We start from the raw sequence: 12,779 nt of genomic DNA, 5'->3' as shown, positions 1-12,779 counted from the left end.
AGGTAGTTCCTTGATTTGATGGATTTTTTGACTGGCGGATTTATTAAAAGAGTGTGGGACGACTGATGAGAAAAGTTTGTTAAAGTGGTTGGCGATGTTATTGTTGTTTATGACGGATTTGTTGTTAAAATGTATTGCACAATTGGGTGGCAGTTTGGAGTGTCCGTCTAAGGCTTTGATGGTCTTCCAAAGTTTTGATGAGTTTTGCCGATGGTCAAAAGATTCAACAAACTCGTGCCAGCATTCTGTTTTGGCTTGATTGATTAGCTTTGTGATTTCAATATTGAAGGCGGGTATTTGTGGTGATGTAGGATTTTTAGTCCTCAGAGTATTTCGTAGGTTTATTAGCGTTGAGGCTTCTTTAGGGAGGCAGGGAAGGTGTTGCTTGTAGCAACCCGCCGGGATGGTGTGCTTGGTGGTAGTTGCGATGATGTTTCTGAAAATCTTTTCAGAGTTATGTGTGGATGTGTGGATATGGTTGATGTTGTCGGCGAATAATGCTTCTGATTCTGAAGTAAAAAGTGGTCAATTGGCTTTTTAAAAGTTGTAATACAAGCAGTTTTTAGGAGTTTGTGAAGGCTTGGCGGCATTGAGGGTCAACACAATTGGTAGGTGGTCGGATCCAAGGGCAGTAAAGACTTGCCAGTCGATTGATGAGAGGAGGTTTCCTGATACTATTGAGATATCTGGTGAGGATGAAGGGCCAGATGACGGAACTCTGGTTTGCATATTTTCATTGAGTATCCCATAGCGAGAGCCGTTCAAGATATCGGCAATGAGGTTGCCACGTGCACCTGAAAGGGAAGAGTGCCAAAGTTTGTTGTGGGTGTTGAAATCTCCAATAACAATTGAGTCGTTGTTTGGTAAAAGTTGATTTATATTGAACCGATAGTTGCGAGGGCAAGAACTGGTCGGTGGGATGTAGACGTTGATTATCGTGAGTGGGCCTAGATGGGATTTGATACAGACGCTTAAGACTTCTGTGGTGATATCAGAAGAAAGCATTGAGATTTTATCTTCTTCAAATTGAATGCTGTTATGGATGAGAAAAGCTAAACCGCCACCAGCTATTGGTCGGTCTCGACGGAGGAAAGTGACATTTTTTAAGTTGGGCGGTCGATAAGTGGATTTTAATTTTGTTTCTTGGATGGCGGCTATATTAATGGAGTTTTGTTGTAGAAAGATGCTGAGCTCAAGTGATATGTTGTTGATGCCGTTGATGTTTAGTTGAGGGATTTTTAGGTCGTTTTTGTTGTGGACGTTTTGTTGTGGTTGAAACGGTGGTTGCGATGGATGAGGTGGTGGTGCTAGTGTGATTGTGCAAGGTGGAGTTGTTGGAGTGGATGATGTACAATATTTGCAGAACCAGCTGGAATTTGAACTGGGGATGTGGGCTAAAGTAGTGCAGCGTTTGTGGTACCAAGCTTTACAATCGTTACATTGGATATAATTTGCATTGACGTTCTTTCTGCAGCCGCCACAAGGGGAAAACGGGCCTGGATTCAATTTGACATCCCCAGCAATAATAAGGAGCCAGCCCCAGTATGCTTGGGAGGCCTGGGCTGGCTGGCGAAAAACAGGAAAGTGCGAGGGGTGATGTTGCCATTTGCAAGTGCTTTCGTAGTACTTGGTCTCTCCACTTCGAACAAACGGAAACACTGGAGAGATGATGTTGCTGTTGATGCTGCTGTTGCTGATCATGCTTCTGCTGCTTATGGTGAGGATGAAGCAGATGATGAAATGTTCACCAGAGCCATCTGCAGTATTTCATCATCTTCATCATCAATGTCTGCATCATCAACTTGACAATTTCAAAAAAATTGCCACAAATTACTCATTTGGGATTACAGAGCAATCATTACTCCCCTACTAGCACACTGACACACCACTATCTGTGGCTTGGTGCTACAATTCCGTGCCTCATTGAAGGGTGGGGCAAACCTCACACATTATGTATGTAAGAGTCTGATGAACCCTGATCGCTCGTCTCACTCCGTAGGCGCGGCCTGCATTGGAATTCCACAAAGGCATGAAAACGAACCCTCCAGGCCAGGGCCCATTGTCCCTGCAACACTCCCAGCTCTTACCAGGAGCTCCACGGGGTCCTGCTGCTCCTGGGGCGCCAGCTTCCCCTTTGCTCCCCTGCACACCTGGGGCCCCGCTTAATCCACGTTCCCCTGTGTCACCTTTGACCCCTGGAGAACCCATGGAACCCCGTTCGCCCTTTTCACCGCGCTGTCCATTTGTTCCTTAAGAGTGGAATGGATAACACTGTTTAAATAAAACTTTATTACACTTCAAGAAGACATAATTTAGGTTAGGCTACGTAATGATCTAGCCAAATTTTTGGTGTGTAATTCTCCACCCCCAATATAGCCAAACTCGCTCACTGGTAAGTTGAAGAACAATTCTCACAACCATATTTTGCAATTAGATACTTTTTTTAAACTGCGTCAAACATCCAGTTAGAAACTATAAAGTCAGAATAGCCATGTCACCTCACCCAGCTTGTTAAATTATTAATTGTAATATTGGCTGTGAAAACCTACAGATACAGTACTACATACATAATCAGCAATTCCCATAGAGCGCTTTTGGTGTCAGGATCATCAGTGCAAAAGGTGCCATGGATTACCTATGGCAGAAACGCAGATTATGAAAAACAAGTTAGTTGAGGTGTAATCCAGATTCTTATAGAAAACACCACAAAGCAAACTAAATGTCTGTAACAAAGCATGGTGACGGCAGTGGGCATTGGCCACGATGTTGGTACCTGCATCGCCCTTCGGTCCAGGCAAACCGCGCAGTGTAGGATCTCCAAGGGAACCCTTCTCTCCTTTTGTGCCTGGAAGGCCTGGTACTCCCACACTGCCTTTTTCACCTTCAGAGACGGCATCAGTCTTAAGTTAACATGTATTGTTTTACATGCTTATTATATTAATTTGAAGCTTTCGTGACTGCAGGAATCCATACTATTTGGTTCTTTCGGTAAAGTAACGTAGGTGTCTCACTGGCACGACCACCGTTGCGGTGGTTCTCTTGTCTGCACGCGCTTGCCTCTCACAGCGCCACAGCTTGTGTTACACATAGACATGACATTAACCTGCTAATCTCTCTGCATAATCTCTCCCATCAACATAGTGCTAATCTTTCATTAACACTGCAGTTGTGCGCATATGCGGGGGCGATACTCTTATAAGGCGACGGAATCTAATCTCTCTCCCTAATCTCTCTCTCCATAATCTCCCCCATTAACACAACTGACGTGCTTTCGTGCGGAGATGGAATTCCTTTCCAGCTCTTTTCTTGCTGTGGTTTTCACACCTGATGATGATTGCTTGTGTTGCAATCGAAACGTCGTGAGAATTTAATAGTTAAATTTGTATTATTTTATTATTTCCCTTCTACGTGACTTTACCGAAAGAACCAAGAAATTCGCATTGCTTGCACTTTGTAATGCTCATCAGATACTTCAAAATGAAGTTTCAATCAGTACACATTGCTCACTAGGCAAATTGTTGAGAAAATATGGACCCCGCTAAAACGTAGTTCGGGTTGCGTAGCGGGTCCCGCACGGGCACCCAGCCCCGGAGCAGAACGCTGTCCCCGTGTAATGCCAAACAAGCACCGCCCACGCTCCTCCATCTATGTAACCATTTTCACCATCGATTAGTGACTCCAAATTTAGAAAGTGGTTATCATTCTCTTTATGCAATTTTAGTCTCGGTGAGGTAAGCCCCACCACACGCAGCCTGCCAATCGCCTAAATGTGCTGTACCCTGGTTTATAGACTGTAATGCTGTACTGCATCTTGAGAATAAACAGCTCTTTGACCTCTGCACTGCTCACACGCCCCTGCGCATGTGGGACGTACCTGTTTCCCCCTTGCTGCCTCTCTCGGCCATTGGCCCAGGGCTGCCCGGTGGCCCAGGTCTCCCAGGCTCTCCCTGGGGCCCTGCAAGACCTGGCAAACCGGCCTCTCCTTTGAGCTCTGTTAATTTATATAAACATGCACACAGATGTAAAGGAATATATATGAAACAATAACACGTGAAAACAATGATGAAAATCCTGCAATTTGCACGGATTCTGTAGCATTTCCCAACTATTCCCAGAAAAACGTGATAAGCAATTGTAACGATATGTTTAATTGGCGATCGTAACATTAAATACATAATTAATATTTACGTTAATCGTATCATTGGAAATGCAAATATCAATATGGAATTGCCAAAGTTTCCCATCTTTGAAATGTATACAACTGAATCATCTCCATCAGCCATAGACCTCCCCCATCCTCATTCCTTCAATGGTGATTTTACTATATTTGCATCTAAATAGGTTACGATTAATACAACTGTGCAAGCAGATGTCAGACACATACCACGAACTCGACTCCCATAGCGCAAGCCATTCTAACAAGCGGCTGAATCCCTCACCATAAAATTTTGATTCGACACAAAGAACATTGGAGACAACGTTGAGCTAAGAGACGTCCCGAAAACAATATCTGGAAACTGGATCCCACCACCGGACTACTCAGTGCTGCCCTTCCCTGAAGTCAATGGAGCACATGACTCGATCGAATCCGCACGAAACCATCATCACGCCAGATCTGGTCACGACCTTCATGAGTGGAACATCAAAGGAAGCCTGCAATACGACTGCAGAGATCCTGTACAAACCGTCGAGCATGTTGTGAACCACTTCCAATTTTTCATTTTATTTTATGAAGGCGCAGCAGCAGCCGCAATTCAGATCTCGAAGTTGCTACTCACCCGTTCCCCATATATATAATAATAACAACCAAATCTAAAAAGGTTACGAATGGTGATTCCAAGAATTAAATCTTGACTTAAAGCTTTCGTGACTGCAGGAATTCATATTCTTGGGTCTTTTGGTAAAGTCACATAGATAGGTTCAAAGAAAATAACAAAAAACTACCACGTTTCGATCGCAACACTAGCATTCATCATCAGGAAGAGGGGGTTAGCTTCTAAAGGTAAACTGTTTTTAAAGGTTTGAAATCGGCGTAGCCCAAATGTCAGCAGCCAATGTTGATGTAAGTGGTGGGCAGGGACAATAAACGGTGGTGGGTTTTCCCACCAAAGGGCTGCCCAGTAAAAATTTACACGATAATGTAGGATCATTGAGCGACCTCCACGGCGGGCGCCCTGAGGTGGCTCTGTTAATGTGAGAGATTAGTATGTTAATGGATAAAAAAAAGATTCGTTCATGAAGCCATCCATATATATAGACACAAACACAATTTCAATCGAGAAGATAGGTATAAACTGATAAACCATTGGAAGGACGTTATCAACCATTTTAAGTCATAACTGGCTGTGCTGTTCCCATCCTACCACCTTCCAATGTTAGTTGTTATTTTCGGATCTCTGACTGTACATTAACAGGTAAAACATTTCACCCTAACACAGCCACATCGCTCACCGTGCTCGAGGTTTTTGGTTTGCAATCTTCCATTAACATGCTAATCTCTCACATTAACATAGCCACCTCAGGGCGCCCGCCGTGGAGGCTGCTCAACGATCCTACATTATCATGCAAATTTTTACTGGGCAGCTCTTTGATTAGTGGGAAAACCCAGCACCGTCGCGGTCATTGCGCACCACTTACATTAATATTGGCTGCTGACATTTGGTCTATGCCTATTTCAAACCTTTATAAACAGTTTACCTTTAGAAGCTAACCCCCTCTTCCTGATGATGAACGCTTGTGTTGCGATCGAAACGTCGTAGTTTTTGGTTATTTGTTATTTTCTTTGAACCTATCTATGTAACTTTACCGAACGACCCAAGAATATGATTCCAAGAATTCCATCAGGATTTCAGACAAGGGATCATAGGCATTACACAGCACACAAAACATTAGAATTACAAATCAGACTTTTAGCACAGAAACCATGAATTTGTGTACTCGTCGTGTGGCTGACGTGGGATACTGTGCTCATAATGAACATGTGAATGCCACTCATTCTATTCCCATAAACTTTGCTCAGTCATCTTTCCCAACCAAGTTAAATTTTTTAACGAAACCCTCAGCCTTCATTTATTTTATGAAGGCACCTCTGCATGATTATTAACGAATACATGTGTAATGGGTTCGAATTAGGTGCACACACACGCAGCTTGGAGGCAACACTATTTATTAACGGTAAGTAATATAACACTGTACATGAGGTGGTGACCACCTTCCTCAACTCACTAACACTCTGGAACACGACACAGACTGGACCAGGCAGGCAACGGCCTGCCTGGCCCAGGACGACGACTCGGGACTTGACGACCGATGATGTCTTCTCTTCGGAGTACAGTACAACCGCCTTGCTCTCCGTTCACACCACGCTTATATCTCCTTTGGCGTGGCCGGCTCCGCCCAGGCGTGGCTGGCTCTCTCCAGGCCACGCCTCCCTTCCCAGGACACGCCTCACTTCCCCCACCTCTGGGAAGGTCCGGATCCCTCCAGCACGTGACCCCCCAGGCACCCCCTTGGGGCCCCCAGCCCTCGTACGGGCCAACACAGTAGTGACCATTCTATGTCACTACATCACCCCCCCTGTATAAACACATAGCCGTCCCCGGCTGTAACACAACTGTGAAACATCGAAAAGGTGTGCCTCCGAACCAGCAACATCAATAAATGACCGGCGACCGATAAGAAATACAATCACGTAATATATACAGAATCGACGAGGGTAAAAGGGAACCGCATAGAAAACGGGGAATTAACAACAAATATACATGAAAACCGGCTAACCCACTTACGCTCCAGCACAGCCCCCCCCCCCCCCCCCGTTAGAATCATGCATGGAATGACAGTCACCCGTTAGCACCCCCCCCGCCTTTCCGACGCGGCGTCACAACCAGTAGCACACGTCGGCCATATCGGGGGGATTTTAACCCAGTCTCTCTCCAAGACTCGCATCGCAGCATATAGCTGTACCGACCGAGCTGAGACGACCCAGTCTCTCTCCAAGACTCGCATCGCAGCATATAGCTGTACCGACCAAGCTGAGACGACCCATCGTTCACTCACTGCACAACATGCACCCTAACAACTCAGGGATACAGTCTCAACGTAACAGGACAACTCCACCTGAACCTTACGAATCTCCAGCCCACTGTTTCAACGCGCCTCGGAGGGTCTCAACCTCCGAGCCGTCAGGTCAAGCTGTCAGCCATAGCATGACGGGACCACACTCCCCGAGCCATGTGAGCGCACAGCCCACTAGGCTAGACAAGCCACGGAGTGTCTCAATCTCCGGGCTGTCAGGTCAAGCCGTCAGCCATTGCATGACGGGACCACACTCTCCGAGCCCTGTGAGCGCACAGCCCACTAGGCTAGACATACCACGGAGTGTTTCAATCTCCGGGCTGTCAGGTCAAGCCGTCAGCCATTGCATGACGGGACCACACTCTCCGAGCCCTGTGAGCGCACAGCCCACTAGGCTAGACATACCACGGAGTGTTTCAATCTCCTGGCTGTCAGGTCAAGCCGTCAGCCATAGCATGACGGGACCACAACGTTCATGTTAGACACGCAACACTCACTGGGCCATCCTGGTCAGGACCTGCGCCCCAAGATAGGTGACAGCCAGCAGCACAATTCCAAATCCCTGGCAGCATGTCACCATCGCAATTTAACACCATCACAACACATACAATTTGAATTATGATCCCCCACAGAACTGATCCAATGCCGAACAGGTACGCACAATTTGTGACGATCCCGAATATTCAATGGTCACAACAATACACCTCACATCCCGTATCCGTACACATCATCTCCGAGACTCGCATTGCAGCATGCAGCTGTACCAACCGAGTGGAGAGAGCAACGCAATTTGACGGCAATTAACGGAAACGCACCCCCGATCCATGTAGAACACAAGGAGCATTCCCGCACAAAAGACATCATCTGTGCAACAACGGACAGGAACCAACCAGTGAGTTTGAACCAAACCGAACCTGTCATTTCAAAATCCCCTTCAACATTAACCATGGGACTCAGGGCATTCGAATTTTGAGAGCAAAAAAAAAACTAGACACAAACGTCAAAAATCGCCGAATTGATTAATACAGTATATGCAGTATATGAAATTCGTACAGTCAATCATTTGGCGCAATGCTCCATCCAGTCCCCACATGGCAACACACACAATCAATACTCCAGACAATCCGTACATAGTAAATAATCACAAGCAAGTACCCAACAGTCCGTACACTGTTAAAAATTCCAAGCAAAGCTCCATACGGTCTGTACCTTGGCAACAATGACGATCAAAGTTTCTTACAGTTACACGTGACAATCACGAGCGAAACTCCATACAGTATACACAATAACAATGGCGATTTCGCAACAAAACGATGTAACAACACGAGTCATTAACACGGCAACCTACAGGATATCAACAGAGCTCGGGACACCCAACCACGAATTAATCATTAACTACACCCAGAAGATACCGATCTCGACGCCGTAATTAACAGCAACACTTGTAATAAGCAGACACCCGCATGGAAGCCGCGCCAATTTATCACGCACACAACCGGACGAACACGCTCCGCAAACCAGCGAGTAAAAAAAAAACACCCGCGATCGCAACCCGGCACACGCAAGATGGGTGAAGTTATTATTATTTTTCTTGAGGCCGGGTGCTTGTCATGTCACGACTCGCCTGGCAAACTGTGAATAGTGGAGGGCGGCAAGGTGGAGCACTGGAACGGCCCGAAGAATCTTTCATGGTGAACACGGCCTGCTCTTGCGAACCCATCCACCTCTCGCGCTCGAGCAGAAGGCTGGAACTCCCCCTCTGCAGGCGTTGATGTCGGCGGGAGCGGCATTTCGGCAGCAGGAGCGGCGTTTTGGCGGGAACCGCGCCCCGACCAGTCCTCGAGTTGGCGGGAACCGCGCCCCGACCAGCCCTCGAGTTGGCGGGAGCGGCGTTTTGGCAGGAACCGCGCCCCGACCAGCCCTCGAGTTGGCGGGAGCAGCGTTTTGGCGGGAACCGCGCCCCGACCAGCCCTCGAGTTGGCGGCCCCACCGCGTGGCCCGCATGCCTGGGCCTCCCCCCGCCAGCCCCCGCAGAGACGACGGTGTCCTCTCCCCGCGGCTCCATCGCTCCGTTCCCGATGGCGGCGAAGCAGCGGTGCGATGCCAGTCCCGCCGCTCCGCGTGCAGCGCCATCTCTCTCTTTCTCTGTCACCGGGGCTGCCATCCCCGGGGCTGTCCGAAGGATGGTCGTCACACCATCCCCGTCGTACGAAGGCGTCCAGATGAGTTTTGTCTTTGTTTTTCGTGTGCCCATTTTACTTCCCTAGGATAACACCTAGCAATATTTATATTTCCACAACTTCTGACGCCAAATGTAATGGATTCGAATTAGGTGCACACACACGCAGCTTGGAGGCAACACTATTTATTAACGGTAAGTAATATAACACTGTACATGAGGTGGTGACCACCTTCCTCAACTCACTAACACTCTGGAACACGACACAGACTGGACCAGGCAGGCAACGGCCTGCCTGGCCCAGGACGCCGACTCGGGACTTGACGACCGATGATGTCTTCTCTTCGGAGTACAGTACAACCGCCTTGCTCTCCGTTCACACCACGCTTATATCTCCTTTGGCGTGGCCGGCTCCGCCCAGGCGTGGCTGGCTCTCTCCAGGCCACGCCTCCCTTCCCAGGACACGCCTCACTTCCCCCACCTCTGGGAAGGTCCGGATCCCTCCAGCACGTGACCCCCCAGGCACCCCCTTGGGGCCCCCAGCCCTCGTACGGGCCAACACAGTAGTGACCGTTCTATGTCACTACACATGCTACAGAGAGCAATGCATATCCAGTCAAGACCCATTCTCCCCTTCAGTTAAATTGTCACTGCAGTGAGAACTTCTCAAATTCCATTGCACTTACCTTGAATGTTAGACAGCTTGAATGTTATAGCTTCCATTTCCACTGTTAGTTGATGTATTCTCTCTTCCACAGACAGCTCTAAATCTGCAGAAAATCAAACACACAGCATCACTGAACGTAAAAACAAAAGCCCCCGTTGAACATGAATACAATGGGATGTGGCACATTTTGATCACGACGCTAGCACACAATGGCCCACTAATTTCGAATGACGACAGGGAATATTTAACGTCCAATGTGAAGCAGACAAAACGTAGTAGTTTTTGGTTAATACACACCATGGTAATAACCAGGGCGACCTGGTTATTACCATGATGGTGTGTTGTTATTTGGCTGCTATAAATTTCCACGTGATAAGCCACTTCGTTGAGCTATCACTTGTGGACAGGCCACTTCTGAAAAAGAGCTACATAGATCTTGACTTAAAGCTTTCGTGACTGCAGGAATTAATATTCTTTGGGTCTTTCGGTAAAGTCACGTAGATAGGTGATGGTTTTGATTGGGTCCTCAGATGATTATTTCCCACTGGTTTGGGTGATAGCTTTACGGATTGTGTAGTCTGAATATCCATTCATCTTAAGAGCTTGGTGTACGCGCTCCAGTTCACTGACTAGGTGATGATGGTCAGAAATACATCTAGCTCTATGGTGTAGAGTTTTGATGAGGGAATTATTTTGGGATGGATGGTGGTGAGAGTCAGGTTTTGCCATAAATATCAGGGGTCACCAAATGGATTTCCAAAATCATGAACAAACACAAGATCCAGGTTTGATTTAACACAGTACATAAAATTCGTCATCTGATCTCGTCTGTGAAGGATGTGATCCCTGACATGCAATACCCCGGCGTTTAAAAACTAAGCTGTGTCTGCAGCAGTAGTTACATTGGGGAAACTAAGCGACATGTCTCGGACCGTGTTCGTAAACATAAGGCAGATCTGAAACACGGTAGGACCAATACTTCGGCCATGGCTGATCATTGTTTCAATGCAGTGGACTCACACGAAATAGATTTTTTGAAGAGGAAGGTACTATTCAAACCCACTGGCTATCAATAAAGATTCGTTCATGAAGCCATCCATATATATAGACACAGACACAATTTCAACCGAGAAGATGGGTACAAACTCAGCAATCATTGGAAGGACGTTATTAACCAGTTTAAGTCATAACTGGCTGTGATGTTCCCAGCCTACCAATTTCCGATGTTAGTTGTTATTTTCGGCTCTATGATTTTTTACATTAATAGATACAATTTCTCACTAACACAGCTACTTTGCGCGCCATCCTCGAGGCTGCTACTTCACAATCTTGCATTAACATGCTAATGTCTGACATTGACATAGCCACCTTGGCGCATTCGCCGTGAAGGATGCTCATTTTTGCCTGGCAGCCCTTTGATTGGTGGAAAACCCACCACCGTCACGGTCGCTGCCCACTACTTGCATTGGCATTGGCTGCTGACATTTGGCCTATGCCCATTTCAAACCTTTATAAGCAGTCGTCTTTAGAAGCTAACCCCCCTTTTCCTGATGATGACCGCTTGTGTTATGATTGAAACGTCGTAGTTTTTTGTTATTTTGTTATTTTATTTCAACCTATCTACGTGACTTTACCGAAAGACCCAAAGAATAGAGCTACATAGCTCAGTGGACCGAACCTAGAAGAATAAAAAAATAGTTAAAATATATTTTGTATTGTTTACATAGAAGTTAGAACCTCTGAAAATTAGCGTTATATGCACTACCACTGGGCCAGGTCCCCGCCCTACCTGGTTTCAACATTCTGGTGAGCGCAGCTGACCCTGCTGGGGGAGTGCTCCACTCACAATGCAAAGGTCATGCAAATTCTGGAGCCCATTGCTTGCTCAGTTTATAAAGTAGCTAACATGTGGAAAGCTGACAGTAAATGTACTAATATAGGTCGTCACCTAGGAATGTGGAATTTCCACCATTTGCTGCCAGTTGTCAATGGAGATGAGCACTGGTCGATTCTGATTTGAGTACGAATGCAATTTTACTGAAAGCAGTCACGATTACATTGAGGCCTGTATTCTTAGTCACAACTCAGCTCAGGTTCGAATCTGGCTCAAGTGAGCATGGGCCCAGCCATGCTCGGGATTTCCATGAGCCGAGTCTGCGCCGAGCCGCTCATGTGACTTTGGAAGTAGCTGAGCGGCTCAAGCCTGAGCTAGGCCTGAGTGTTAGAGGCCGAGGCAGAGCCAAGCCGTGGCTAAGAATTCGGCCTAAACATTATACAGGCGTGTCTTGCTTAATGAATGAGATAAGTTCCTAGAAGATTGCTCGGCAAGTGAACACTCGTAAAACGATAATCGTTTTCCCATTCACTCCCATGTTACAAACTGAACTACGTTTCAACTCCAAAAGTTTCCACTCTTGAACAAATAAAGTAATACAATATATAACACTTACCACACATGACGAACCACAGTGCTTGCAGGTCTCTGTCCTCAGCGTCTGTAATTAATTAGCGCCACCGCCCCCCACCCACCCATTACAGCACAACTGGCAAACAAACAGCTGCGAGCCGCCGTGTGCCCCGTCATCTCCGCTCGCTAAACAAACATTTTGCTCGTTTTGCGAACAAGTTGGTCTAAATTAAAATTGATCGTTTTAGCGAATTCTCATGTAAATAACGCTCGTTAAGCGAAACGAACCTGTAGTGTCTCACCTGTGTTTAAAGCATGATGAGAAGAGTCAGAGTGATTATTCATGTCACCTCTTGGCATTATATTCTTCCCAAAAACTCCCGATGGTAAATCTGTATTGTACAGTGCAACACACCCAAGACATGCATTGCGACCCATGCATAAACATGAAC

General features: G+C 46.7%; 1 protein-coding gene across 5 annotated transcripts in view; it reads right to left on the bottom strand.

The window, feature by feature from the left end:
* The window catches only part of LOC144721184 (uncharacterized), a 44,891-nt gene that overhangs the window by 14,944 nt on the left and 17,168 nt on the right, over positions 1 to 12,779 (bottom strand). For all 5 annotated transcript variants that reach the window (XM_078598578.1, XM_078598579.1, XM_078598577.1 and 2 more), the window contains exons 5-9: positions 12,630 to 12,719; positions 9,940 to 10,023; positions 3,875 to 3,991; positions 2,774 to 2,881; positions 2,088 to 2,249 (exon numbers count right to left, since the gene is read on the bottom strand). In XM_078598578.1, coding sequence (XP_078454704.1) covers positions 2,088 to 2,249; positions 2,774 to 2,881; positions 3,875 to 3,991; positions 9,940 to 10,023; positions 12,630 to 12,719 — 561 coding nt within the window. The remainder of the gene's footprint in view (positions 1 to 2,087; positions 2,250 to 2,773; positions 2,882 to 3,874; positions 3,992 to 9,939; positions 10,024 to 12,629; positions 12,720 to 12,779) is intronic.

This window comes from Lampetra planeri, chromosome 11, assembly GCF_965212315.1.
Source record: "Lampetra planeri chromosome 11, kcLamPlan1.2.h2, whole genome shotgun sequence".
NCBI lineage: Eukaryota > Metazoa > Chordata > Hyperoartia > Petromyzontiformes > Petromyzontidae > Lampetra > Lampetra planeri.
Note: the sequence above shows the minus strand (reverse complement) of the source record. Positions and strands in the feature narration are given on the sequence as shown.